This window comes from Phragmites australis, chromosome 22 (genome assembly GCF_958298935.1).
Source record: "Phragmites australis chromosome 22, lpPhrAust1.1, whole genome shotgun sequence".
Classification (NCBI taxonomy): Eukaryota; Viridiplantae; Streptophyta; class Magnoliopsida; order Poales; family Poaceae; genus Phragmites; species Phragmites australis.
Genome location: NC_084942.1, coordinates 177,372 through 205,221, shown reverse-complemented (window position 1 = coordinate 205,221; position 27,850 = coordinate 177,372). Strand labels below are relative to the sequence as shown.

The 27,850-nt window shown below is 43.8% G+C and overlaps 1 protein-coding gene and 1 long non-coding RNA gene across 3 annotated transcripts; one reads left to right on the top strand and one right to left on the bottom strand.

Moving 5' to 3' along the window:
• Positions 1 to 6,159: 6,159 nt before the first annotated feature.
• LOC133904377 (glucuronokinase 1-like) lies at positions 6,160 to 10,119 on the bottom strand. The gene is made up of 6 exons (XM_062345843.1): positions 9,866 to 10,119; positions 7,497 to 7,646; positions 7,066 to 7,254; positions 6,865 to 6,981; positions 6,585 to 6,745; positions 6,160 to 6,471 (listed from the first exon to the last, which is right to left on the bottom strand). The coding sequence occupies exons 1-6, from the start codon at positions 10,091 to 10,093 to the stop codon at positions 6,213 to 6,215; spliced, it is 1,104 nt and encodes a 367-aa protein (XP_062201827.1). The 5' UTR covers positions 10,094 to 10,119; the 3' UTR covers positions 6,160 to 6,212.
• LOC133904378 (uncharacterized) lies at positions 9,313 to 19,132 on the top strand. Of its 2 annotated transcripts, none has more exons than XR_009907475.1 (3): positions 9,313 to 9,334; positions 18,000 to 18,285; positions 18,379 to 19,132. It is a non-coding gene; the product is annotated as an uncharacterized LOC133904378 (long non-coding RNA). The 2 variants fall into 2 exon arrangements; XR_009907474.1 differs by having other exon boundaries at positions 9,313 to 9,339.
• The last annotated feature ends 8,718 nt before the right edge of the window (positions 19,133 to 27,850 follow it).

Sequence of the window (27,850 nt, the reverse complement as noted above, 5' to 3'; positions counted from 1 at the left end):
AGAAGTGGCATTTCTTGGACATGTCCTCACAGCAGAGGGAGTATCGGTGGACCCTTCAGAAGTTTAAGCAGTGGTTGAGTGGATTCAACCAGTCAATATCTCAGAAATCAGAAGCTTCCTTGGACTGACGGGTTATTACCGCAAGTTTATTGAACGATTTTCAAAATTGGCTAAGCCAATGACCAAGCTTCTCCAAAAAGATGCCAAGTTTGAATGGGATGAAGCCCGTGGGAAGAGTTTCCAATAACTCAAGAAGAGATTGACTACTGCCCGGATGTTAAAATTACCAGATATACAGAAGGACTTTGTGGTCTATTGTGATGCCTCACGCAAAGTCTTAGGTTGTGTATTGATGCAAGAAGGCAAGGTTGTAGCTTATGCATCCAGGCAACTGAATCCGCATGAAGAGAATTACCCAACTCATGATCTAGAGTTAGCAGCGGTTGTGCATGCACTTAAGATATGAAGACACTACCTTCTTGAAACTAAGTGTGAGATCTATACGGATCACAAGAGCCTGAAGTTTATTTTCACTTAGCTAGAATTGAACCTGAGGCAACGAAGATGATTAGAGTTGATAAAGCATTACAATTTGAGTATCCAATATCACCCAAGCAAGGCTAATGTGGTGGCTAACGCCCTGAGTAGAAAAGTTTGCCACAGTAGTCTTCCAGTACCAGAGTTAAGACCAGAACTTCTCTTAGAAATGCAGCAATTGAATTTGCACATAACACAAGGGCAAGTTCACACCCTAGTGTTACATCCAACACTTGAAGATAAAATTCGTGAAGCCCAGTCAGAAAATGAAGAGGTTCTGGAAATAAAAAAGAATCTTGGTTTAGATAAAGCACCAGGGTTCAGAGTGGATCAGTAAGGAACTGCATGGTACATGTAACGGTTATGTGTACCGGATCGGGAAAACCTAAGGAAGTTGATCATGGATGAAGCCCACAACTCCCCTTATTGTATTCATCCTGAATGTACCAAAATGTTCATGGATCTGAGGACCAAATACTGGTGGACAAGAATGAAGGTTGACATAGCAGGGTTCGTTGCTCGGTGTGACATCTGCCAAAGGGTGAAGGCAGAGCACCAAAGACCAGTAGGATTGCTGCAACAATTGCAGATCCCAACTTAGAAATGGGATAAAATTGGTGTGGATTTCGTAGTTGGATTACCCAGAACTCAAAAGGGTAACGATTCCATATGGGTTATCATGGATCGTCTAACTAAAGTGGCTCACTTTATACATGTTAAGATAACCTATAGTGGAGACAAGTTGACTGACTTGTATATTGACAATATCTTGAGATTGCATGGAATCCCAGGCAGGATCATCTCCGATAGAGGCCCCCAGTTCACCTCTAGATTCTGGAAGAGTTTGCATATCACCCTAGGAACTAAATTAGATTTTAACTCTGCTTACCACCCACAGACTGATGGTAAGATTGAAAGGTTAAACTAGATCTTGGAGGATCTTTTGAGAGCTTTTGTGATCACCTACGGAAAAGACGGGAAGAAAAGTCTATCATTTGCAGAATTATCTTATAATAACAGTTTCCAAGCTAGCCTAAAGATGTCTCTCAAATTCAAATCTACTCTTAGATTCTATTTAGCTCAAACCTAATTCGAATTCAAATTCTTTGATTCAGATCATCTTCAAAAGCTCGAGATCCAAGCCCAAATCATAATTCAAATATATTTATTTGAAATGATCCTAATCCAAAGTCCAAATCAAATTCAAATCTCTCATTTGAATTTAATCCCAAAACCAATTTTCTTTTGTTTTTCTTTTTCTTCCCCAGGCAGGATTTCCCCCTCTCTAATCTCCCTAGCGTGGCCCAGCCAGCCAGCCTAATCGACCGTTTCCTTTCCCCACGCTCGGCCTTCCTCACACTGCCCCGGCCTGCTACCACGCACGCTCATCCGTCCACACATCGACCATCCGCCGCTCAGTCGCCCACACTCTCTCCTTCCTCCTCCAGCACGATGCCGCGCCATGCTATCCCGCGCCACCATGACGGCCACCTCTCCGCGCTCTCGCTCTCTCTTTCTTCTCTCTTTGCCCTCACAGCGCGCCGTCCGACCGTCTGGCACGATGACTTGCGCCCCCACGCACGCGCGTGGGCTGCGCAGAGCTCCCATGCCGCGGGAAAAGAGGTGGGTGCCGCTCCGCCACCTCACCGTCGCGCTGCCCGCCGACGTCCGCCCGACGTCACGCGCGTACCGCCTCTCTATAGCTCCCTCTCCCGCTATAAATAGCGTAGCCCCGGCCTCTCTTCTCCTCTTTTTCCCCATTTCACCGTCATCATCGCCATTACACGCCATCGCAGCTCGCCGCCGTCGATCCTTTGACCACATGCTGCTGAGGAGCCTCAGGACCTTGTCGCCATCCCTATGCCGTTGTTCGTTCGCTGGAAGCCCAACGGGAGCCCGCTCGTGCTAGTAGCCGAACAACGCCGCCACCGTCTCTTCGATGGATCACCAGCCGCCACCCCGCTCGTCGTTGTTCTTGCGATCGGTGAGCCTCCCAGTTCCCTCGTGTGTCCGCGTAGATAGCATGTCGCTGCCCCAGTCATTTATTGGCTAGTTGTCGTGCGCCGCCTTGTGTTGCCTTCCGCCGCCATGATTTTTCTAGTCGTCGGCGTGCTAGTGTTCCATGTGTATGGTCGGCCTTCGTGCCATGTTTCCTAAGGGCCTCAGGCCCCGTTTCTTTGTAGGTTGGCACCTCCCAACGCAGGGGAGGTGCTGCACATTTTGCCCGCACCACTGCCCTCTCCTTCGGTCATCATCTGGTGCTGTTCTTACTGCTGGCCACCATCGATGAGCCCCTAGTCATGTTCCCCGTAGTGCCTAGGTCGCCGGCGTGAACTTCCTGTCGAAGAACTCCAGCGGGGCGCATCTCTGGCGAGATTCCCAGTGCGCACCGATGTGAATTCCTCGCCATTGTCCATTTTCCCCTCCCCTTCACCGCTCAGCCGTGTCACACGCCCAAGCGCACATGTGGCCAGGCCGCCGTCAGCGTGCCGCTCTGCCTGGCTGAGTAGGCCTGGCTCGGCCCAGTAGTGGCCGACCTGCTAGGCCAGCCTAGTCACCCAAAGGTCATGCCCCAGTGGGCCGACCCAGCTCCTCAGCCCGTTAAAACTAGCTAGCCCAACCCGAGTGGGCCAGTACTGTGTAGCCCAGTACTGTGCAGCCTAAACCCTGCCCGACCCATCCAAGCTCAGATCCAACCCAATCCGAGCCCATTTTAGCCCAACTAGTTATTGTTCATATGGGTCCCATTGATGCACTATTCATGTGGGCCCGAGCTACTGTTTAGTGGACCCCACCCGTGGGTCCCACCTATAAATAGTGTTATTTCATAATTTTTGATTTAAATTTATATTTAATCTTTCGGAGTCATAACTTCTCCGTTCTGGCTCCGATTTTGGCGATTCTTTCGCCGAAATTCATCTAAATTCAAGATCTATCTATCCATCCTAATTTGATGTTAATTAGGGCTCATTTGGCTATTCATTTGGTGTTATTTGATTCTTCTCTAGTATAACCAGTTGTTGATCGTAGCTGTAATTGCAGAAGCACACAATTTCTGCGAGTTCTGCGCAGGAAGTATCAGGAGCAAGGATCATATTGAACCTATATTTTCAAATAATCTACATGATCAACTTAAAACTGGACTTATATCGCATGTGCTATGTATTGCGCTTTTACAAACTGCTTGTAGTAGTTAATCCTATTAAACACTTGCCATGCCATAAATGTTATCATCCAAAACATATATCACATTAGGATTACCTGTTGTTATCTATATTAATGACAGATGACGTCTTGATATCTAGCATGCTTAGGATTGAATATGTCTCATCGGAGACGTCGCTTTTAAAATACCTATCCTCCGAGATAAGATTTACTATTGTCAATGATAACTCATATACCATGAATCCTTGATGGTTGTCAATTCTGTGATGGTGATGTCATGTGGGATATAATAGGAGAGGTGTAAAAATGGATGAAAACTATTTGACAGGGGTAGGTAGAGTAGTACTCTAGATGAGGATTCTCTTGGGGACTTGAGTTACCTTTGTGGTATTATTGCTAGAAGATATCTGCCCTGACCGTGTAAGGACCAAGTCATTTCGCAACCATGCCTTAGCAACCCCTATGCAACCATGCGTTCTGAATAGGCAGGACTTGACTTCTCCTTCACCGGACTGAGTTGGGCATCATACTAAGAGGCTAGGAGTAGCGAGCAGTTAAGTAGCTATCTATCCCTCTGTTTGGAGGTTGCTAATACCGGCCTAGGCTTAAAAAAGGACTGACCTTCAGTACATGGACTCTGGTGCTTGGGGATAAATCTCGTACAAAAGCCCGGTAGGAAAGTTGTTTGGAGAGTCTCAGATGATTCGTTCCTCTGCTTGCAATGGTTGGAGGCTGAGCATATCGCATGGGTAAAGCTGTACAAACTCTGCAGAGTGTAAATCTATTCGAATAGCCGTGTCCACGGTCGTGGACATGCGAAGGTAGAACCTTTTTTACTAGACTCTGGGTGCGTGTGTCTTGATGAGTGAGTGTGTGGACTAGATATCCATGTGATGAGGTTGCTGGCTAAATCTGTCAGGATCTGTGTGGTACTAGAGATACACCACATATGAAAAAAGGTACTACGGAGTGAGGTGTAGCCCCTCCCCGGACCGAGAAACCCCTAGATATAGCTTGTTACCTTATTTTGAACTATTTAAACTATTTTAAAGTCAATCATAGATGATACAATTGGATACCTGCATAACCTACTTTATGCTTAAAACTAAACCGTAAAGTTTTAGCCTTGAATCACCCCTTTATGCATCTATCAAACAACTTGAAGTAGTATAGAGCTTGCTGAGTACCTTCCGTACTCATTCTTACTGTCATTCAGATGAGAAAGCCAATGTTGACTTCGTCAGAGATGAAGGCGAGGATGAAAAATAGTCTTAGAAGTCGCGCCTGCACATTAAGCTGCTTGTGGCTTAGGCTTTTGCTTCCGCTGTGTTTTGTTGGCCTCTCGACCAAGTTTGTAATATACAATTTGGGTTGTAACCTTTTGTACTTTGTAACTTTAATAATTATATACAAAGTTTAACTGTGATACTACAACTATTATACTATACGTATCAACTACTTAATCCAGAGACTGATACTACATGCATAGTAGAATCCAGGTTTGGAGTCTTACGGTCACAACTATGATCGCCGCCCTCTTTCTCTTTAGCGAAGGTCAACAGCAGCTATTCACGTGCTAGCCAAGCCAAGCATGTAACCATGCAATGAACAGAGAAAATGGTATTTTTCTCACTAGAATTATAATAATATATACTCCTTTGCTAACAGTTGTAGCATGTCTTAATTTTCTCCTTTGCTAGCTCAACTAAATTGTAAGGGTGTTATATTTCAACCATCCGATTTTTTCTTTTCTTTTTCAACGACTCATAGCCGTATTCAACCCCTCTTGACGCCTCCACCTCCCGACGCTACCCCCACCTCTTGACACCAGCTCCGCTCCCCCACCACCCGCCTATCTCCACCAAGATCCGCCCACGCTCCTGCCACTGGATGCACTGCCCACACCTCCGACACCACCCACCAGCCGTCCTCTGTTGCCCATGGCTAGCACTATCCCCGTCGCCTCGCCGCCCACCACCACCATCAACCCAGCAACGGACATTAGCAAATCCTGACTGCAGGGTTCTTCTAAATCCCACGATGAAGGAAGCCCCATCAGAAATCGAATCCCCTCCCCTAACCCCCGCTGGGAAGCCGCCACCATTGCCTGATCAGGCACGAAATTGTGGTTGGAATAAATATAATCAAGTAGTAAATGATAAATGATGTTCAGCATTCTTTGAAAGGAAAACCATCTCTCAAAAAACACTGTTACTAGTGTAGACATGAATCAACAACGCGTCATGGATGAATGAGTATTACTGGAGGGCGCCCGGCCGGCCGGTTAGCTAGCTTTGAAGCTATCTGTCTTGACGGATTCTGCTCTTCTATTAAAATTGAGAGAATCATCGACTTGTTCATTCTATAGCACATGGCATCAACTGAGAAAACCCCAATGCTGCATCATCATCCATATCAAGTCACATATATCGGCATCACACAACCTGACAAATCAAGGAACCAACTTGCATTCTTTATTTCCAAACACAAAAAGCAGTTGCTCCATTCATTCAGTTCACTGATCCACTAGTTAATAAGCTCGCCAACTCCTCTTCCGTCAGCACCGAGGGGGTAACTCCGATCTGCTGTAACACAAAGCCAGCCTCCTGGCATGCCTTGTGGAGAAGCTCCACCTGCGCCTCCCCATCTGGGCAAAGCACAACCACCGCACCCCCACTGCCCGTGAACTTGGATGAAGCGCCCACGCTCCGTGCCACCTCCACCATCTTTATGTTCACTAACCCAAGTACATCGTCCCCAAACATTTGCCTACAATCACACATCTAGTTAACACATAGGACTGACAAGTAACTGCTTAACCAATTGCAGTCAGGATTTTACTAACTGAATTTGCATACAGATCATCCCATATGTTCAGTTACCTTCGCAGATCAAAGTTCCTATTCATAAGCCTCGCAAGCTCAGCATAATCCTCCTGCAGCAAAGCCTTGTGGCCATTGAGAGCTAGCTGCGCTACCTCCTTCATGGATGATATTATAAACTCGTCACCATCAAGCCATCTTAGCCTAACAGTGCTGTGGACCTACCTTGAACAAGATAGGTGGGTATTAGTTAAGGCGGACTGAAACATCTCAACCTTATTTATGACATGACAGGATTTAAGCACAACTTGTAGTTTACAGAATTTAACGCGGTAGTAACCTTGCCAGAGTCGCTGGGGTTCTCTGCATAGATGAGATATAGAGGAGGAAGTAGATTGACATCTAAGGGTGTGTATATGCCATGACCCAGCTTGTCCATATGCTCTTTGCTAAAATCCTGAGGAGTAAACATTGAAACATTAATAAAAGAGTTCACACTAGCTTGTAGCGTATATGCAGGAAGAATGCTTGTATTGCATACCATATAAACTAGTCCCCCATAAACCTGTGCCACGCGATCCTGAAGTCCAGCAACAATTCCAAGCTCTTTTTCAGCCTCAAGAATCAGATTAGGTCTGATTTCAACTTTTATTAGATGCCTGACATCATAGAAGTCAAGAAGGCAGCTGAGAGCAGCACAAACAATTGCGCTCGAACCAGATAGCCCAGCCTACCAAACAAAAGAGTCAAGATAATATACAGTTAATCTCCAACTCGTCAACATATGAACAAAATGTTATAGCTAGGATAAATGTAAAGTGCTTCAGGAAAATATTACTGCAAAATTTTCATGTCGTCAAAATATTAAGGCTAATGATACCCTGTCAGACATAAGATCAGGTGACATAGCAGTCACCAATGGGCAATGGGAGTAAAAGAGGCAAACAAAGGAAGTGAAATCTGATAACTTACCTGCCGAGGAATATTAGTATCGTATGACAAGGTGAAATTTTCAGCTTTTAGACTGATATTGTTTTGAATACAGTGATTGTAGAAAACTTTACAGGTAGCCATCAGCAGCCGAACGCCTCCATAATATCCTTCACTTTGCAAACGACTCACCTAAACATAAAGGGAAAAGATTAAAACCAATCTAAGCTATTTTATAAATAATGGTAAAGGCAGAAACAAAAAATTGATGCAATAATTAATTAACTGCATAAATGTTTCAGTAAGAACATCTGGCTCCGAACACATTTCTTCCAGGCAAAGGGGAACCTGATTCAAGTGTTTTGCCCTGTATGCCACACCTTCTTTGAAAATAGTAAAAAGTAAATTTTCCTTGCCAAATATACCTCCCTCGCTCCATTGGAGTTTGGAATATAAGGATCATTTGTTAAAGGAGAATTTGTCTTGTGCCAAATTTACAGAAAGCACGGTTTTTTCTGAATTATAAGATTTATATTTTTTATTTGGCAGGCAAGGGGTGGGTTTTTTGAAGTTATAATTCACATGGAAAATTAGTTATATCATTGTACAACTTGTATGGATCCCATGGGTTAAAAATTAGCACATAAGAGAGATGTACAAATATAAAAACTATTAAATTTCACAGTAGGGGCCTCCCCTCCTGTTTCGGTTCAAAAAAAGAAATTCTAAGTTTGGTTGTTTTTACAAAATCACAGGGGCTTGATTTATTATAAGGATGAAATTTAAATCCTGCATAATCATCCTGATATAGTTGGGAGGCGAAACAAACTTAGAATTTCTTATGTGAATCAATCTGACAACTCGGATTATGTGAAGCTGACAACTCAGATTATGATTTGTCATCAGAGGGAGGGGAATGCAACGAATCATAGCACATGTGAAGCTGGATAACATGATTGTATGCCTCTGCCTCAATGATGTGTGTTGTCCAGCATGTGTCCATTGCCAATTAGTGTTTTTATCTTGTTGTCAAAGTTGTGGCCTTTTCCTATTTCTACTGGTTGGTCTATTGCTATAGTTGGAACAAGCTACACCTTTTAGCACAGTGGCTGCCTTGTCAAAGATTTATTTTCATACTAAAACTTATCACATATGTGAGAAAACAATCTTTTGATCACCAAAAAAGAAATGGTGCGCCAGACTCCTGTACAATATTGCGGGAAAACAAATTAGTTTTTATCCTTTTAACTCAATGCCATAGTTATTTTTACATATGGTGAACTGTTTTTCCCATATAGTTAACAATTAATCAATGGAGTTTCCCATTGTGAAAATGTTATTGTCCCCACTATCTTCAGTTGCAGCATAATCAATGGAGTTTTCTTTTCTATTTTAGTTTATAAATTTCTCATATCTCTCGCCCAATCCTTTTCGATTTGGCGAAAAGAGGCCCAAATAAGATAAAGAAACATGAGAACATATTCCGTAAGTATGTTTCCGGAATAGAATCAAATCCCACGCAGTAAGCAATCAACTTACTCCATCGACTCAAGAAAAAAGGATTCTGGAAACAGAAAAGGATTCTTATCTTATCTCCAGAAAAGGACAGGATGGGGGAAACCAATAAAGGATGTGTTTATTCTTGAGTTAGTGCTGAACCAGTCAAGTTGTGAAGCTTTAGGTGAAGTGGAACTGAATGCCATGTTTGGCTATGGGGCACAGCATGCGTCTTCAAGTTTCTCATTCATTGACAACTCGGGAGAACACTATAGTCAAGGTAGCAGGATCAGTCTGCCTAGAAAAAGCACCGTCCCCTCCTTTGTAAGGAAGAAGACAACAAAACAAAATAATACAATAGCCATCTGGATCGAGTCTCAGAGGTAAGGTAAGCATTGCTGCTTCTTGTTATCATAGTATTAATTCTTTTCGAAACGACATAATATTAATTCTTGCTGCTCGGCTCTACTTTTGTTCCCCTCATTTGTCTTTTACTTCTTTATCTCCTGTAAATGATGTCTATTGCTCAAATCGGAAGGCAACGTGATTGCCTTTTGGATTTTTTCTTCTTTAGGGGCCCTGATCTGGAGGCAATAATAATACTACTGCAGAATTAGCTATTAGTTGTTCGTCGGGTAGGCAGGCAGGAGAGCGGAATGAAGAATTGCAGATGGATGTTTACTCATCCATCCCTGATGTGAATAAGCACCGTCGGACCTTCGACTTGAGTGAGGTGTCTATTATAATGAAACGAACAACACTACTAGAAGAACTTAAAATGTGCCTACCTGACTTGTTCCGGAATGATTGAATCATACTCCGCAATTTATCCTTCCCTGCCTGCCGACAGCCCTCTAAATCTCTAATAATGGAATTTCTCGGAGAAATAGATAGTGAGGGATCAGAGTACGTACGAGTTGCGGGAGTGAGGGGAAGGCGACGAGGTCGTGATGCGGGTGGGGCTGGATGAGGAGGTCCGGCGAGGGGCGGAGGCGGACGGTGGCAAAGAAGTCGGCGATGGTGAAGGAGAGCGCCCTGCCGCCATACACGTCGCTTGGGTTGCCCAGGAGCCCCACCCGCGCGTACGCCCGCCGCTCCACCCCCATCTCCATCTCCATCTCCATCTCCATCTCCGATGCCATCTCGGCGAGAAAATTGCTGTTTTGACCCTCGAAACAACTCGCTTTAACAGTTTGCCACTTCCAAGGATGGCGACAAAAGAATTATTCATTGTTATATTGTTGCCGCTCAGGATAAATAAGCTCTTTGATTCCATGACATTTGGCCTTCTTAATCCATTTCTTTTCTTTTTCCGGTTTTTGCCAATTGAAAATGATACGGGATGTCCTAATCATCTCGACATAAGATCACCGATGATACATGGTGAATCTTAGACGTACACCCATTACTATTGTAAGGATTTGCATCTCTTTAATTCACCGAAGATAGAACGTAAAACTCACCGAGTTCATATGCGTCCATCCATTGCAATTGCAGGAACTTGCACGTCTATAGATCAGTTGAATCACACGCTTAAAGATAACTAAAAAAACCCTAAATCCTAGCGAAAAAGCAAGCAAGACCTTGAGGGGGACACCTTATTTCCCTCTATGTTGGTTGCACCTAATCATAGAAACAACACGCATCAAACTCTCATCATGAGAGTAGCTTGTAGATAACATATATTCATAATGTCGAGTCCAGTGTTCTTAAGGCGTTAAGGTAAGATGTGTGACACATCTCCTTCTTATCGCCTTGGCAAATAAGGCAAGGTGGTAAGGTAGACGCCATACTCACACAAGCATTAATATGCCATAACTAAAACAAGCAGTCAACTCACTAGCCTACTAAAGCCCAATCAAAACCAACATCACATAAAGCACCCTTCCCTTCCCCCTTCACGTGCCCTACTCTCCTGACTCCCTCCACTGCACATCTCCTTCCCGTCTCTTTCTCTCTCTCGCATTGCAGTGCCATCACTCGCTACCCATCTTGTCTCTCTCTCTCTCTCTCGCATTGCAGTGCCATCACTCGCTACCCATCTCTCTCTCTCGCAGTGTAATGCAGCATTGCAGCTCGTTGCTTGTCTCTCTTCGGCAGCTAGTTGCTCTCACGGGGATATCTAATTAATATTATATATTCTATAGATCCGTGAAGGGGTATATGAGGATCGCTTGCATCCTACTTGATATTGGGTTAGTTGTAGCCGCCACGAAGTAAGGTATGGAGATAAAGCACAAGAAAACTAATCGTGTCGAATAGGGAAGTTATCCCCCTATTCAGTAAGGAATCATAGATATTTGTGAGTCCATCATCCAGATAGATTACACCTTAAGAAGTTCGGGTAGGTCACGCCCGAGTCCCCCATGACTATATAAGCCGAGGAGAGGGGTATGTCCAAGACAAGTGATCTCAAGCCGATTCAACTCATCGAAAGTCAATCCATAACATCCCAACCAAGGATAAGCAACTTGTGCCTTCAGATCTACGAAGCTGCAAAACCCTCCAAGACTAATTGTTTAGAAGACCAACACCTATTGAAGATTCACTGCAGAAGCAATCCCCTAGTTGACTAGATCTTAAGCTTTAGACACACTAAAATCCTCCTACTTATTAGGATTAGACACCCTCATACATTGTCATTGTACTATATGATCTAAGAATAATCAAGGAAAGATAGGATATAGGGCTGTTACCCAACTCGGGGACCTGAACATGTATAAACTTTGTTGCAGTATACTTCAATGACCACACAGGTATCACTATTTTTTGTATCATAAAAAAATAGGTAGTCGTGCACAAATCCTTGATACACTACATCTTACAGGTACTCTCATGCCTCTCATTACCCCGCCACTTGCCAAATTGACCACTGCTACCACCCCCTTTTAGATCGACTATCGTCGCTGACAGGACGGAGTGTTACACCGGCCACTGATGTTGGAGCTAGCAGGGATGGGTGATTTAGCTGTTGCTTGGCCTTGCTGGCCTGTTCCCCTCCCACTCTTCCTCCTTCATTCTTCAATGCTTTTGGTAAGGTGTTGGCGACACCTTGCCGTCCCGAAGCGCCTTGTCACCTAGGCGACACCTTAAAAACCATGGTCGAGTCTAAATTACATGGATGCACATCTCTAGCTTATATAGACTCATAAGACACCTAATACAGCAAACTTTCTGCCATTGGTTTGTCTTTGATAGTGTGGTGCAACTGAAAGGAAATAGAGCTTGGGACTAGATCCATTGAATGGGCCATAAAATAAGCTTTCCAACAGATACTCACATGTCCAAAGCAGACTCCGTACTGGGAGATATGGACTTTCTAATCCGAGTCTGCTTTGCTGCGACGAGGTGAATTCGGATTGACTTCAAACTTTCTTATCGTCAATCTCAATGTTTGGGATGACTTGAATCTATGAAGAACTTGTAAAGGAAGCCTTTTAAACCTATGAAAAGATGTGGTATAGATGGATATCATCTAGAAGTATCTTGTAAACCACGGACTCTCCATGTGCTTGTGTCACGTTGATAGCTTGTGCATCTTCCAATGAAATAGTTATATCTCTTAGTATGAAACACTAAATCTCATATTGTTTGATCCATTAGAAAAAAAGACTTGATATCCTTTCAAAATATCAATTTGTTTTCCTTGTAATCCTCTGTACATGTGCCCACAACTTTATAAACATGACAGATATAATTGTTGTGCGTGCTGATTGAAAACGATGCCCTCGCCCCACCAGCCCACCTCCCCAGCGGCTGATGATGCCTCACCGCACGTCCCACATGCACCTATGTTGTCCGTCCAACCCCTTTTTTCCTAACCGGTCTGACATGCCTCCTTCGCCCAATCCTTGCCAATAGCTCAGGGCTGGTAGAGCCCCATCGCCTAGCTGTCTCTCCCACCGCCCATGGTCCACTTGTCAGACCTTGATTTTGGGTTCCCTTATGTCTCTTGTATCAATCCCTATAACTGTAGTTGATACGCATAGATTACAACAAAATAGCATCAAAGTCATACATCTGGTCGCATTATCACCGTAGAGATTAAATCATACAAAGGTCATACACCATAGGTTCATTACAACCACAACCAACTGGCCAAGTTAAAGAGTTCAATAGTGTAAATATAAAGATATAACCCAATGCCTACATGCAACTTGGGTGCGAATACAACTGTTGGTGACACAGGAACCAGGGGTCTCCGAGTCCCGAGGCCAGATCAGCAGTTTGCCACATGGTGCCGTCCCGCGGGATCACCTCCGCAAGGTACGAGAAGACTAAGTCCCGGGAGAGGGTGCTCAGGGCCATGAACAGTGGTCCCCGAGTACCCGAGTTCCCCGATGACCCGAGAAGACCAAGTGCCGGGAAGAGAGTGCTCGGGGCTGTGAACAGTGGCCCCCGGGCACTCAAGTCCCCCGATGACCAGAAAAGCCAAGTACCAGGAAGGGGGTGCTCGGGGCTGCGAACAGTGGCCCACGAGCACCCGAGTACCCCGAAGACCCAAGGGAAGTCAGTTCCGAGAGAGTGTGCTTGGGGCCGTGAACAGTGGCCCCCGAGCACTCGGTTCCCCGAGGACCCGAACAGTCAATTCCGGGAGAGAGTGCTCGGGGTCATGAACAGTGGCCCCCGAGCGCTCAGTTCCCCGAGGACCAAGAAAGGGCATATCCGGGAGAGAGTGCTCGGGGCTGTGAATAGTGGCCCTTGAGCACTCGGTTCCCCGAGGGATTAAGAATTCCTTCGTCGATGGCCCCCACAGAGGTTCCAGCGGTGAGGTGTCAACCGGTGAAAGGCCCGATGCTGTATTTAAGAGGGCGCGTGGCCTGTCACCTCCAACTGCTCCCCCACGCTTGCTGACAGTCCCTGCCACATTCTGGCAGGAGAGGGCGTGGGGACATTTAGTGCACGGGTCCCATCGCGGGACATCCGGTGCGCCTTGGGATAACATCGCGAAGCCCAAGACGCCCCGCCTGCCGCCCTGCTGTGTCAGGTGTACAAGATCGGGCGGGCACGTCGGGCTGCTCGGTGGCTGCTCGGTGGGCCCTCCCCGCGACGTCCGTTGAAGAACGGCATGATGACGAACAAGACCAGACGGGGGCGCGTTTTCAACCCTCCCCGTCACTTCGCGCCGTAACCCATGATGGTTGCTTTCCATTTATGATGCCTCGAAACTCGCGCCCTCCCTTTCTGGGCACGCTACCGCCCCGGCGGGTATTTAAGGTGGGGCGGGCTCCCCGGAGAAGGAGAGACCAGTTGACACGGAACAACAGCCAGGACAAGTCAAAGACAGCAGCAAAAGACCAGCACAGAAGCTCAGATTACCGAAGAACAAGGAGCCCAAAGCTCTAGGCTAGACAAATATTCTTGTAACCAGCAACATCTCTGAGAGACATTCTCAGAGCATTTATAGCATACACACAGGAGTAGGGTGTTAAGCTCAGTGCGGCCCGAACCTGTCTAAAAACCTCCTGTGCATTTACTACTTCTGCATCCGATCATTCCATTCTACCTGCATCGCATTTATGGCCATTTATTTCACCCGCAAAACAGATTCAGAATCATCCCCCGGCCGAATCTCAAAGGGGGTCCCTCCGGATCCCTGCTTGAGGAGTTCACCCTCCAACAACAACCCTTAGCGCTCTATTCATCATCTTCATCCTGAGCGAAGTCGTACTCTGGCTTATCTTTTGAACAAGCAAGAATGAGTATAAAAGGTACTCAGCAAGTCCTAACACTATTCAAGGGGTTTGATAGATGCTTAAGGGATTGCTAAGGACAAAAGCCATAGGGCTTAGTTTGAGCAAAAAAAAAGTTTTAATGCAGTTGTTTAGAGGTGATACATGGTTCAAAACTATTTGCTCTAAAAGTAGGTTTTAATCATTAATGGGGTTGTTGGCTATGAGGAAGCTATCCTTTCTCCATAATTCTCATCTTTCAAACTGGTCGATATCTAATCCCAACCAGTTCAATGGCTCCACACCAGTGTTCTTCCAAAACATGGGCTCACCTAGCCCACTCACACATCAAGGGATACAAACACACCTGTCGGTGAATCAGGAACCAGAGGTCCCCGAATCCCAAGGCCAGGCCAGCAATCCACCACGTGGCGCCATCTCGCGGGGTCACCTCCGTGAGGTAAAAAAGACTAAGTTCCGGGAGAGGGCGCTCGAGGCCACGGTCAGTGGTCCCCGAGTACCCGGGTTCCCCGATGATCTGCGAAGACTAAGTGACCGGGAAGAAAGTGCCCGGGGAGGTGAACAGTGACCCCCGAGCACTTAAGTCCCCCGACGACCAGGAGACCCGAGTACCGGGAGATGTGTGCCCGGGGCTGCGAGCGGTAGCCCCCCGGGCACCCGAGTACCCCGAGGAATCAAGGAAGGTAGATCCGGTAGAGAGTGCTCGGGGCTGCGGGCAGCGGCCCCCGAGCACTCGGTTCCCCGAGGTTCCGTACAGTCATGTCCGGGAGAGAGTGCTTGGGCCATGAACAGTGGCCCCCGAGCACTCGGTTCCCCGAGGACCAAGAAAGGGCGTTCTCGGGAGAGAGTGCCCGGGGAGGTGAACAGTGACCCCCGAGCACTCAGTTCCCTGACGACCCAGGAAGCCCCCCGTCAGTGGCCCCCACAGGGGTCCAGCGATGAGGTGTCAGCCAGTGAAAGGCCCGAGGCCGCATTTAAGAGCGTGCGTGGCCTGTCACCTCCAACTGCTCCCGCCACGCTCGGTGTCAGTTCCTGCCATTTTCTGGCAGAAGGGCGTGGGGACATTTAATGCACGGGTCCCATCCCATGCCATCCGGCGCGCCTCGGGATAGCATCGCGAGGCCTGAGGTGTTCTGTCTGCCGCGCTGCTGTGACAGGCAAACAAGATCGGGCGGGCACGCCGGGCCGCTCTGCGGCTGCCCGGTGGGCCCTCTCCACGGCGCCTGTTGCCAGCGCCATCATGACGACTGAAGACCAGGCGCGGGGCGCGTTTTCAACCCCCGTCACTTCGCGCAGAGGCTATAATGATGCCCTTTCCATTTATGGCGCCTTGGAACTCACGCCCTCCCATTCGGGGCACACTACCGCCGGCGGGTATTTAAAGCGGCCGACAACGCGGACGAAAACAGGGTGAATTAATTGATAGGTAACGCTCGAACTCTCAGACAAGCGCATTTGGAGCCAACAGGCACACACAGGTCGAAGAACACCTTCGTACGAGCATAGAGACCGAAGAACAAGGAGCCCCAGGCTCTAGGATAGACAGACATTCTTGTAACTAGCACATTCTCAGGGTATTTATAGCATCCATACAGGAGTAGGGTGTTACGCGTAGTGCGGCCTGAACCTGTCTAAAAATTCCCCCAGCGTATTTACTCTTTTCTGCATTAGATCATTCCTCACCACCTGCTATTGTATTCGCATCTATTTATTTCTCCAGCAAACATATTCAGAATCATCCCCCGGCTGAATCTCTAAAAAAGGGTCCCTCAGGATCCCTGCGACAGGAGCTAACCCTCCGACAACACCTAAGCAAACCAATGTGTGGATGACACTTCTCATGTCCATAGCCGTGGACACATCTACTCAAATAGATTGGCGTACACCCTGCGGAGTTCCTGAGGCAGGAACCATTGTGTGGGTGAGGGATGTCATGTGTGCGGTCAGGGTGGCACGGGGGTGAGTTCCTGAGGCACAGAGTCACGCCCAAGGTGGAGAGTGAGAGAGTGAGGTAGGTGGCTAAGCGTGAGGTAGGGGGAGGCACAACACAGTGAGAGGAGATGGTGGAGTGGATCAGGCAAGAGTTAGTCCAACAGTCCATTGCGGTATGGGGAGAGAAAGTGGACTGACCCAATTCAGTGGGTTGGGTTGCCGAGTGGAAAAGAAGAAATGAAAAGAGGAAAGGGAGACGGACCACTGTTGAGCTGGATCTGAGAAGGGAGGGGGGTTTTCCTGAGAAGAGTTTAGGATTTAGAATTGGATTTAGAATTTAAGGAAGGATTCAGATTTCAATTTTAATTAGATTCAAATTCAAATCAACACTTACAAATTCCAATAAACTCCTAATAAAAACCAGAATGTAATATGAGAAATTAATGCAAGGTTTGAATTTAAGGTGAATTTGAGATACTTAGCTCAATTTAGTTTAGATTAGTTTTAGTTTTAATTTAAAAAATTCAAATTTGGACTGAATTCTATCTACTTATAAATGCTAAATTTCAGGGTGTTACACCACCATTGGTCCGGCTTTTCTCCTGACTTCTATAGCTGGGGGTGGGGATGACCGACCCGAAACATAAAACCCTAGCCCCTAACCTAAATGGTGCGTCGGGGCAAAGTGGATGGGGATGCAGGGATAAAGGTGTGCGGGTGCAGGCGTGTGACAGTGCAAAGTAGTGACTCAAGGAGAGAGAGAGAGAGAGAGAGAGAGAGAGAGAGAGAGAGAGAGAGAGGCACAACGGTGTGGAGGAGGGACTCGGAGAGGGAGGCATGAAAATGTGAGGCAGGTACTCAGGGGGGTTGGCAGATTGGTCACTAGATTGATGGATCTGACTACCAGAAGCCGGTTAGACTTATTCATAGTAAAAATCACACTAGAATTGATAAATATTCCTCTAACTAACTAGATACCATATCATCGTGTAGGGCAACACAACAACTACAAAAAGAGTCTTATTAAGCAATCTCCAAGATTATCTACTCTCTTTTTCAACAAGGGACGAATAATCGCATTCCCTTTTTTCGCCTACCAGAAGAAAAGGTTGCCTTTGCTTATTGCATTAGCAAATGAAAACTTTCATTTTATAGGGTTCTTTTTGTTTCTAGAGCTAATTCATATTTGCACAAAATATGATTGTTGCCAAAGTTGTAACTTGAAATCTGAATGAATAAGGAATCTATCGCTAGTTCCTATCCTATATAAAAAACGAACTTATCGACAATATCTTTTACATCTTCTCATTGTTGTTGTGCAGCTTTTAACAATATTCTAAAGTGAGAATCAACAATATGCATTGCTACATTGTGCCATTATCTATCTATGCATTTCCATAGTTAACAATTAATGTCCATGCAGTCTCATTGAAGAAACATAGAAGGTGGAAAGGACAATCAAGTTGACAAAGGATACTATCCCCCTACTAGCTATCCTCCGCCACCACCTCCGGCTAGTGCATATGCCTCCTATCTTCCAATCGCATATCCATACAACTATCCAGCTCAAGGACTAGGATATTATCCACCTCTGGGGTCCTATTCATATTCTCCATCCGTGTGTCCCCCACATGGACACAATGGTTACTCACCATCTGGATATCCACCATATGGTCAAAGTGTTTATCCGCATATCAATAGCTATCCTGGTGCTGATCAATACACTCCCTAAAATTGTGGCATGCATGCATTTATCTATCACAACATTGTGTTACTAAGTATTCCATTGTGCATATTTTCAGGTCATGGATATGGCAGTATGAGCCCGGTTCTCGCTGGAGGGGCGGTAGCTGCAGCAGCAGCATATGGTGTCTATCATTTAACTCATGGGCATCACCACCATGGCCATCATTTAGGATATTTTGGCAAGTTCAGGCACTACCCTCATCATGGACACCATGGTAAGTTCAAGCATGGCAAGTTTGGGAAGCACATCAGATTTGGAGGGAAACATGGTTTCTTTGGTGGAAAATTTAGGAGGTGGAAATAGTTAAATTGTAGAGGAGAGCATGCTCTTGGATCATGCACGTTTCAAGTACGATGATATCATCTCCAACACGAATTGGCTGATATCACTACGTCAGGACAGGGATGTAGTAACACACATATGTGTTACTATATATCAATAAATGTGTTACAGAGGTTTGTAGTAACATATTTGATATGTATCCTTGTTGCTTATGTTACTACGGTAGAGTCTATTGTTGCACATAATAGTTGTTTCTATATGTAATAAAAGGTGTTACAACTAAACTATAGTAACACGTATGATATATGTTACTATAGATAGTAGTAACACATTTTTCATACAGTGTGCATTTTTTAGGGAAAAAAAGCAACTTGTGAGAATCGATCTAGGATGCCTCCCTAGCAAGCAAAGTGTATTACCGCTGCACTATTATGTCTTATCATTAATAGTTTTTTCTATTTTTTCACATAGCTTTCCTGCATATTGTGTGTTCCTATAGCGATTCTTTTTGTAACACCTTTTATACAGCATTCCGACATACTATAGCGCTTCTTTTTGTAACACATTTTCTATAGCTTTTCTACATATTATGTTCCTATAGCGCTTCTTTTTATAACACCTTTTCTATAGCTTTCCTGCATATTATATGTTCGTATAAAACTTCTTTTGTAACACCTTTTTATATAGCTTTCCTGCATATTATGTGTTCCTATAGCGCTTCTTTTGGTAACACCTTTTCTATAGCCTTCGTGTATATTATGCGTTCCTATAGCGCTTCTTTTTCTAACACCTTTTCTATGTGTTCCTGTACCCCTTTCATTGCAACACCTTTTTGAATCTCATGATGCATGTACTACAGCCTAACTTTGTAACATGTTTGATGTGTTGCTGCAATATTCTGTTGTAACACATTTTTTTAATGTGTTACAGGAATGTGTTGCCAAAGCTATGTTTTCTAGTAGTGTATATGTGAGTTCACTTTATTAAAAACTTGTCAAGCTTATATAAGCTACCTATGATATGTACAACTTTCTGTTGATGTTTCAATTAACCATTTTGAGGCTTGATTGCATGAGCCATGAACTTAATTTGCCTATTGTTACTATTGATATTATTTACTCCCTATGATGAGAGTTTGATGCATATAGTCCCTATGATTAGGTGCAGCCATGGACTAAATGTATTGTATGGTATTGCACCAAATTTATGTGAAATCTAAATTAATACAAAAAATATTATGGCACTACATGAAAAACAGACAAAGGAGAATAGTGACGGGTCATAGTTATGACCCATCACTAATGATGACTCATCAGTGACGGGGCATCCTAGGTCAGTCATTAGTGACGGGTCAAGTTGTGACCAGTCACTAATGATGACTCATCAGGGATAGGCCATCCTAGGCTATTTAATGATGGATCAAGTTGTGACTCATCACTAATAACCAACTCATCAGTAATGAATCATCTTAGGCCAGTCATTAGTGATTGGTCAAGTTGTGACCCATCACTAGTGAAGATATTCACAATCTAGGTGATGTTTGTGTGCAGGTTTATGTTCGCATCTAGCACCATTTCTCATCTCTATGTTGTTCTTTGCTATATTCGTTATCCTTTCAGAGTCTGTCTAATCACTTTAAAGTACATTACAGTTGTTCGATGATAATAGGGGAAATAAAATTCTCTATGAATATTATTTTGCCAAATATACTTATTTGTTTACAATTGCTTAGGGTACTACTGAGTGATATGGAAGAAAGTTAAACTCTATGCTTGCTTAATTGGCATCTTTTTTTAGTTTTTCATTGCCACCGAGATTTATACGGTTTGCTTTTGTGCTTTTGTATTTCTGCTCCTACCACTTCGTAGTAGTTGCTTCTTACAATAAAAAATAACATATACAGGCATATAGCTAGTGCTATTATGTGCAGTCATATGTTAAGTAAATCTAGGTACACTGCATATAACCTAGAGTTTCTATAAAAGGCTTGCTTCCCTGGATTTTATAATATTTACTTTGCTTTTGTAGTTTTTAGTATAACAATATGTAAACATATAAAAGAATTAAAAGCTACCTCAGGAGGATGCTATCACCTACTAGGTTTTTGCATATGGAAAATTATTGAGACAGTCCACAATGATGATGGACTTTTCATGATGCTATATTTTTTTATTTTTCTCTTATTTTTTCTCACCTCAGCAGCACTAGAATATGAATCATTGTATATTTCTGCTCAAGTTTGATGTAAGGGGTGGTGGCTATGGAACAAACGCGCGTTCTGAAAGTGGTGCAGAAACTTTAGGGGGTGAAAACTCAATCTTCCAGGCTGAATTTGGCCTAAAAAAATTGTCGAATCTGACAAAGTTAGGGAGAAATTGATGTAACTTTTGGGTAGATGTCTGTAGAATAAAAAACATCGAAATCGAAGTCTGTATGCAAAAGTTATACCCGTTTTACCAAAGGCACTCTAGGTTACCTGTCAAATTGCGATCGTTTGGATGAGATATTCAGAAATTCATAAAACATTTGTACAAATTTGGATGAAGAAAAAATTTATATGTAAAATGTAACCCCTGTTGAATTTGGAAAAATCAGTCATCAGTGATGGATCAAGATTACGATCCATCACTAATATTAAGTATTTAGTGACGGGTCACCTATAACCTTCAGCAGAGAAGGTTAAAAGGATAAAATATTTGGTTTCTATCACAACTACGTGATAGGTGAGGCGATAAAAGAGCTACGCATGCAAGGGAGGTTGCAGGTTTGAGGCCCACGGAACGTAGACTGAAAAACAGTTTAAAAATAGTGTGGCTTGTGGGGCATATGCGATGGGCTCTTGCGTTGGGATGGCTCGGGTGAAAAAAATATTTTTTGACCTTTTTCGTGTCCAAAAAATAAGAAAAACGTTCATCAGTCATAAGTGATGGGTTGACGGATCACTGTTACGATCCATCATTTATGTTCAATCATTAGTGACGGATTACTGTTATGACCCATCACTTATGACTTCATTAGTGATACGTCATGGTTATGACTTGTCACTAATGATGACTCATCAGTAACGTGTTCGGGGTGGCGTGTACGGGACCCATTATTAATGACGGTTATGACCCGTCACTGAAGGCCTTTTTTCACATAGTATGGGTGTAACATGAACTAACTAATTTATAAGTTGTTGGTTGCAAGTGTAATCTGGTAACATACAGAAAAAAGATGATGAAGAGCTACGTAGTCGAAGCTGATATGATGAAGGGAACTTTCCAAGAGGCTAGCTTAAGTTACCATAGTAACTGAATAGTGTAGGAGTACTAACCTGGTCTCATGTGCTTCACAAACATATTAATGCTGGTGGGTCTGAGAAGCTTGTGTTTTTTTTTATCTAAACTTGTCCATGATCTAATAAAGATCAATACAATTTTAAACAAGCCTCATTAGCACTTGCAGAGTTGAAGCCTACACTTTGCAATGCTCAACATTTAACTAATCCAATTAAGTTAGCATGAGCAGATTGTGGAGTAGGGACTGCTAACAATGTTTAAGTTATAGCCAAAGAAAATTAGGTAGTGTCAACGATTGGTAGAACGCCGATCTAACACACAATGATTTTTAGACAGGTTCGAGCCTCCCTGGAGATAATAAACCTACATACTATTTATCTTGTATTGATCTGAGCCTATTACAAGGGGGTGTAGCTAGCCTAGATGGATCTGAATCTAGTCAGCGACTTCTTTCTTAGCTTCTGTTAGCTTGTATGGATTTGTGGAACTCATATTGCTTGTGACGACTTGTTCTCGCTTCTCCCCGCATGGCCCTTTGGTTCCGTGTATATATAGGGGTATCGTATATCCTCAGGACTCTTCCTTCCTATTCTTGGAGATAAGCCTTCTCGGTTACAGGATACCTTGGGTACTTGTGAGTAGTTTTCTTTCTTCCAGGGATCCTCTTCCCAAAGATAAAGATATACCCCGAGAATTACAAAAACCCTATGTAATGCCCCAAAAATCATATAAATAGGTGTTGACTGGGCACTTTAAAGAGGATGCAAAAAATTGACTTTTAGATCCATAGCTCAAATGGACGATCGGAGACCGTGGATGCTTAGATCTCGTCGAAACAATTCCGTTTGACTACTCACATGTTATGTTTGGAGTTCAGAACATGAAGCTGCGAATTTGGACGCTTGAGATTAAAGAGGAAAAAAAGACCGAATCCCTGGCTAACCCTAGAGTCCTGCTCTTTTCTTCCCCACAGCAGACACCCCTGCCTCTTCCAAACTTCATGCAGAAGAAAAATTAGAGAGGAGAAAACAAGAAAGAAAGAGGAGGAGAGGATCAGAAGGAGGAGGAAGAAGGGGCTGACGCCCCTCTCACCTAGGTAGGAGTTCCTCTCCTATTTTTCCTTGTGCCGAGCTCCTCCCCATTCTCTCTCATCTGCATCTTGTGGAGCTGTTGTTCTGTGCTGCAGCAAGGAAGGGAAGGAGAAGAAGGAGAAGAGGAGGGAAGAGGTGGGAATCATTGGGTTCTCATCGTCTTGCTCGTGGTTGCCCTAGGTGAGGATTTGCCACCCTAATCCCATCTGTTTTGTCAATTTATGAGGTTTTAATCCCGGATTAGAGGGGATTCGGTTGGAGGTTTGGTCGAAATCAATTTCGTCCACGTTCCGAAATCCATCAGCTTGTGCAGTTTTTGTTCAACGTCGTTTTTGGACAAGTTAATGACCGAAATAAATTTGTCCACCATGGACAAAGTTTTAGAGGACTTCAATACCTTTCTTTTGGCACAAGATTACCCTCATAGCCTCTATAGTTTGAGATATATCATCGTTTCACTTTGACTATATTTTCTCTATCAAGAATCTATACAGTATAGATCAAACTAGTTTTGGCCATCATAATGGGATAATTTTAGCGTGCGATCTGAAGCGAAGTTGTAGAGTTTTCATAATCTTTCCAATGACGTAAAGAACGTTATCATAGGATGAGTAGAACTCCAGTTATGGCATCTTAAAAGTTGTTGTTGTTGTTTCATCATCATAAAGTTCAGTCATGTTCAGAGCATGAGTTGACCACTGTAGAGGCTTCAAATACAAAAAACTATAACTAGAAAGTGGTATAAATAGAGTTTTATAGCTTCTGTAAAATATTTAGAATTTTTGGATTTGTGGATTAATTACGAAAAAAATGTGAAAGGTTTTGTCAAACTTTTTGGGACAGTTTCCAGTGCTATTTTCAACAGTAGATTAGAGGCCCTTATTGACATGATAAAAATATGATTTCTCCACGAAAGTTTTAGCCATTGTTGTGGCGTTTCCAGAAGGGTGGTTTTTTTCTATGATATTAGTTGCAGAAAAAATGAAAATATGAATCCCTGCTGCTTTTATCGGTAGATGGATATATGTGTTGTTTTGTGGTTCTCTTATGAGCGACGGGTTGAGGGTTTCGGGTGTAGGAGCGCTTTGTATTATGTATTTACATGGTAAGAGGAGTGTTGGTGCTGAGATATAATTTTTTTTAGGTGGTGGTGCTTCGTCTCACACTTGAAGTTCACCGTTATCGCCGGTTGAAGGCCAGTAAACGTAGCTGTGTGTTGCTACTGTTTTGACTTGTTGTTTTCATCACCTACACCTTTATTTCAGAACCGTGACAAATTTAACTATGATATGAACTTTATGATTTTATTTACGTTTAAGAATGTTTAATCATTGTCTTATGTCTATCTTTATGTTGCTACAATTCTTATGAGCTATGTTGTTGTTTGACTTGAGAATAAAGTTGAAGTATTATTGGTGGTATACTGTAAAACAATTGCAACATATTTCTTCATCTAGAGCTTGGATATCCTGAGATCATTCCCAAGGACCCAAGGCAGTTATAAGTTCCTATTTGTGGCTATCGACACGTTCACTAAGTGGATCAAGGCCGAACACGTAGGAAAAATCACTGCAGAAGCAACCAAGAAGTTCATAAGGAGCATAATTACTCAATACAGCATTACACATCGTGTAATTACAGATAATGGTAGCCAGTTCAAAAGCGGGACCTTTATTGTGTTCTATAAAGAATTCGGCATTAAAACATGTTTCACTTCAGTAGCTCACTATCAGAGCAACGGTCAAGTGGAATACGCAAATGGTATAGTCTTGTAGGGTATTAAGACTCGAGTCTTTGACAGGTTGAAATCCTACTCGAAATGTTGGGCGAAAGAACTTCTCTCGGTACTATGGGTCATTCGCACCTCGACTAACAGGGCCACCGGTGAAACTCCTTTCTTCTTAAGTCTATGGAGCAGAAGCAATGCTCCTAACCGAGTTGAAGTATGGATCGCCTCAAGTGGAAAGATACTCGGAAGAAGGGCAAGAGAAATTATGAGTAGACGATATCAATTTACTCGAGGAGTATCGTGATCAAGCATCCATTTGAGCGGCTAAGTATCAATAAGTGTTGCGTAGATATCACTGTCAGAAAGTTCAGCCCAGGAAACTCGATGTTGGGGACCTTATTTTATGAAAGGTGCAGAAATAGGCTCGGCGCCATAAGTTATCACCTAAGTGGGAAGGACCCTACATAGTAGTCAAAGTCACTCGATCTGGATCAGTGCGACTATCTACTCCAAATGGCGAGATACTCGAGAACTCATGGCATATCGATCAACTTTGACAGTGTTATTCATAGACAATGTAACTCGAAGGAAGGTCAATTACATTTGAGTCGATTAACTACTTGATTATATTTTTTTTCTTTTCCTTCTGACCTGTGTGCAAACAACTAGTGCAAAGTTGACAGAAAAGATCCACCTAGCTCTTGCAAACAGGGAAGGGCCTACTTTCCATACAACGAGTGGAGGAACCTCTTATGTTCCTCCTTGAGACAGCAGCTAATTACCCTAGGGACTAGCCATCGACCAGCGTAAGGACTAGGGAGAGTGCCAGAGGTGAAGACCTTGTCCTCGCTGGAGTTGTTGACCGACGCCGGTAATGTCAAAGGACCCTCGGTAGGACACAGAGGCGATCTAGCAGTTGTCGATAGATATGGCGACCGTGCTTTCTTTGCCACAGGAGGCTCGAGGGCTCCATCACCGAAGACCTCATTGGCAACTTGGTCAATGACCTCGTCAAAATCACCACCATCTTCATCCCCCTCCCTCGCAGTTCGTGTCTCTCATTCCGCGACATAGGCGTTGAGGAAGCGCTGGAGATGCTAGGTGAAGGGTTAATAACCTCCGGCGGATTCTCTGCACTCTCTTCTCCTAGGCCTCTCACTCGACTCCTCCTTGTCAGAGGAGATGATGATGGTTCTCAACAGAACGATGGCGAGAGGCTTTGGGGTGAGGGATCCCGCTTCTTCAATTTCTTGGCTTTGCTCGAAACATGATGGTGGAGTGGAGGCCATGGTCTCAATCACTACAAGTGCTACTGAGCAATGCGCTAGGAAGAATAGAAGTATATGGGGATGAAGAACAAATGACCTCACATCCCCCCTATTTATAGTCGTGGGAACAGGTCCTACTATAGAAATAGGATCGTCAAGATCCAATAGTGTTTTTTAGGATGCCTCGATCGCATGGCGTTCACAGGTTGACGAGTTGGACGAAGTCAAGACGTTGCCGAAACATTATGGCATGTCCAATCCTAGTGCAGAGGGATGTTGCGTCATTATGAAACATCAAATCAGGAGTTGCAATGCAAACGAGCACGAATGGGAATGGATTTTTAATGTTCACCTACCCGGCAGTTTGAATTCACTCAGTGACTATGACATAATTACAGCTATGTAACTGGGGCCGGTCTCCATCGAGCACATGGTTGAAAGTAATGTGTTGATGCTTACGCTCTACTCCCTGTCTTGATTATCATATCAAACAGAGAGTTGGGGGCTACATCACATATTTTCAATGCTTCTGCTTCACTCTCTGTTTTGATTATCACATCAATCCGAGAGTCGGAGGCAACATTTCATAATATGAGCGCTTATGCTTCACTTTCCACTCAATTCAATCATTGAGCAATGGGTCAAGGGCCACGTCGAGTATATATCTGATGCTATAGCTCAACTCTCTGTCTTGATTATCACATTAAACAGAGAGTCAGGGGCTACATTTCATAATATGAGTGCTTATGCTTCACTTTCCACTCAATTCAGTCATTGAGCAATGGGTCAAGGGCCACGTCGAGTATATATCTGATGCTACAGCTCAACTCTCTGTCTTGATTATCACATTAAATAGAGAGTCAGGGGCTACATCGTATACTTTTGATGCTATGACTTTATTCTCCATTTGGTTTAGTCATTGAGCAGAAAGTCCAGGGGCTACATTGTGCATTTTCGATGGAGTAGGTATGTTCTTTCTTACTCTACAATCGAGAAATCTTCTCTTTGACCATAGAGTCAGGGGCTACATAATAATACTATATTTCGTACATATATATTTTTTGCAAAAATTTATCTAGCTTTGCTTCGACCACATTGGATAAGACCAACGGAGGCATGTGTTGACTCGATGATAGACAACTACACCTCATAAGGCATAACAGCACAAGAGATTGTCAGACATCTCACGTCTAACGGCCCACAAGGTTCTGAAGTTTAGTCGATCCAACATGTGCTCTCTATCGAGTTCATGTTCGTATGCTGGTTAAATACGCAAGTCGGTAAAAGTTTGCAAAAATTGTCATGTTATTTTCTTTTCTCTAGTTTTGTACTAGTCTTTATTTATTTTCTCATGGTAATATTGAGTGATTACTCGAGAACCATACATTTAACAATATGTTTAGTTGAGCTTTCAGGTGTTAACGGATATTCGGTCAACTAAACTTGAGGATGGTCACAGGATTTACTAATCAATATTTGCATCTACTTGTGCTAACTCTATTTCATCGATAAGGAAGTAGCAGGTAATAGCATATTAGACATACAAAATATCAGTAATGTTTATAGACATCCCTAAGTCATGGAACAAGTTTCAAATATTCCGAGTCAAGTCAGTTAGAAGGGCTACCCTCGCTCTCGTCGTTAGGCAGGATAAGTGCTAAAGATCGATGAAGGTAGGGATCTAATACTTGATACTCTGAATAATGTCTAGTGCTTCCTCTGCTAAGCACCTAAACCCCTCCATCACTGCTGATGTGTCGAGGTGGGGGTTGTTTCTCTTGAGGAGACTAAGCATTGTCACGACGCTTATGGAGGCCGATTGGTTCATGCGATCAAGAGTCTGTTCTCTCAACTTTTGAAGAGTTGTAACCGCAGT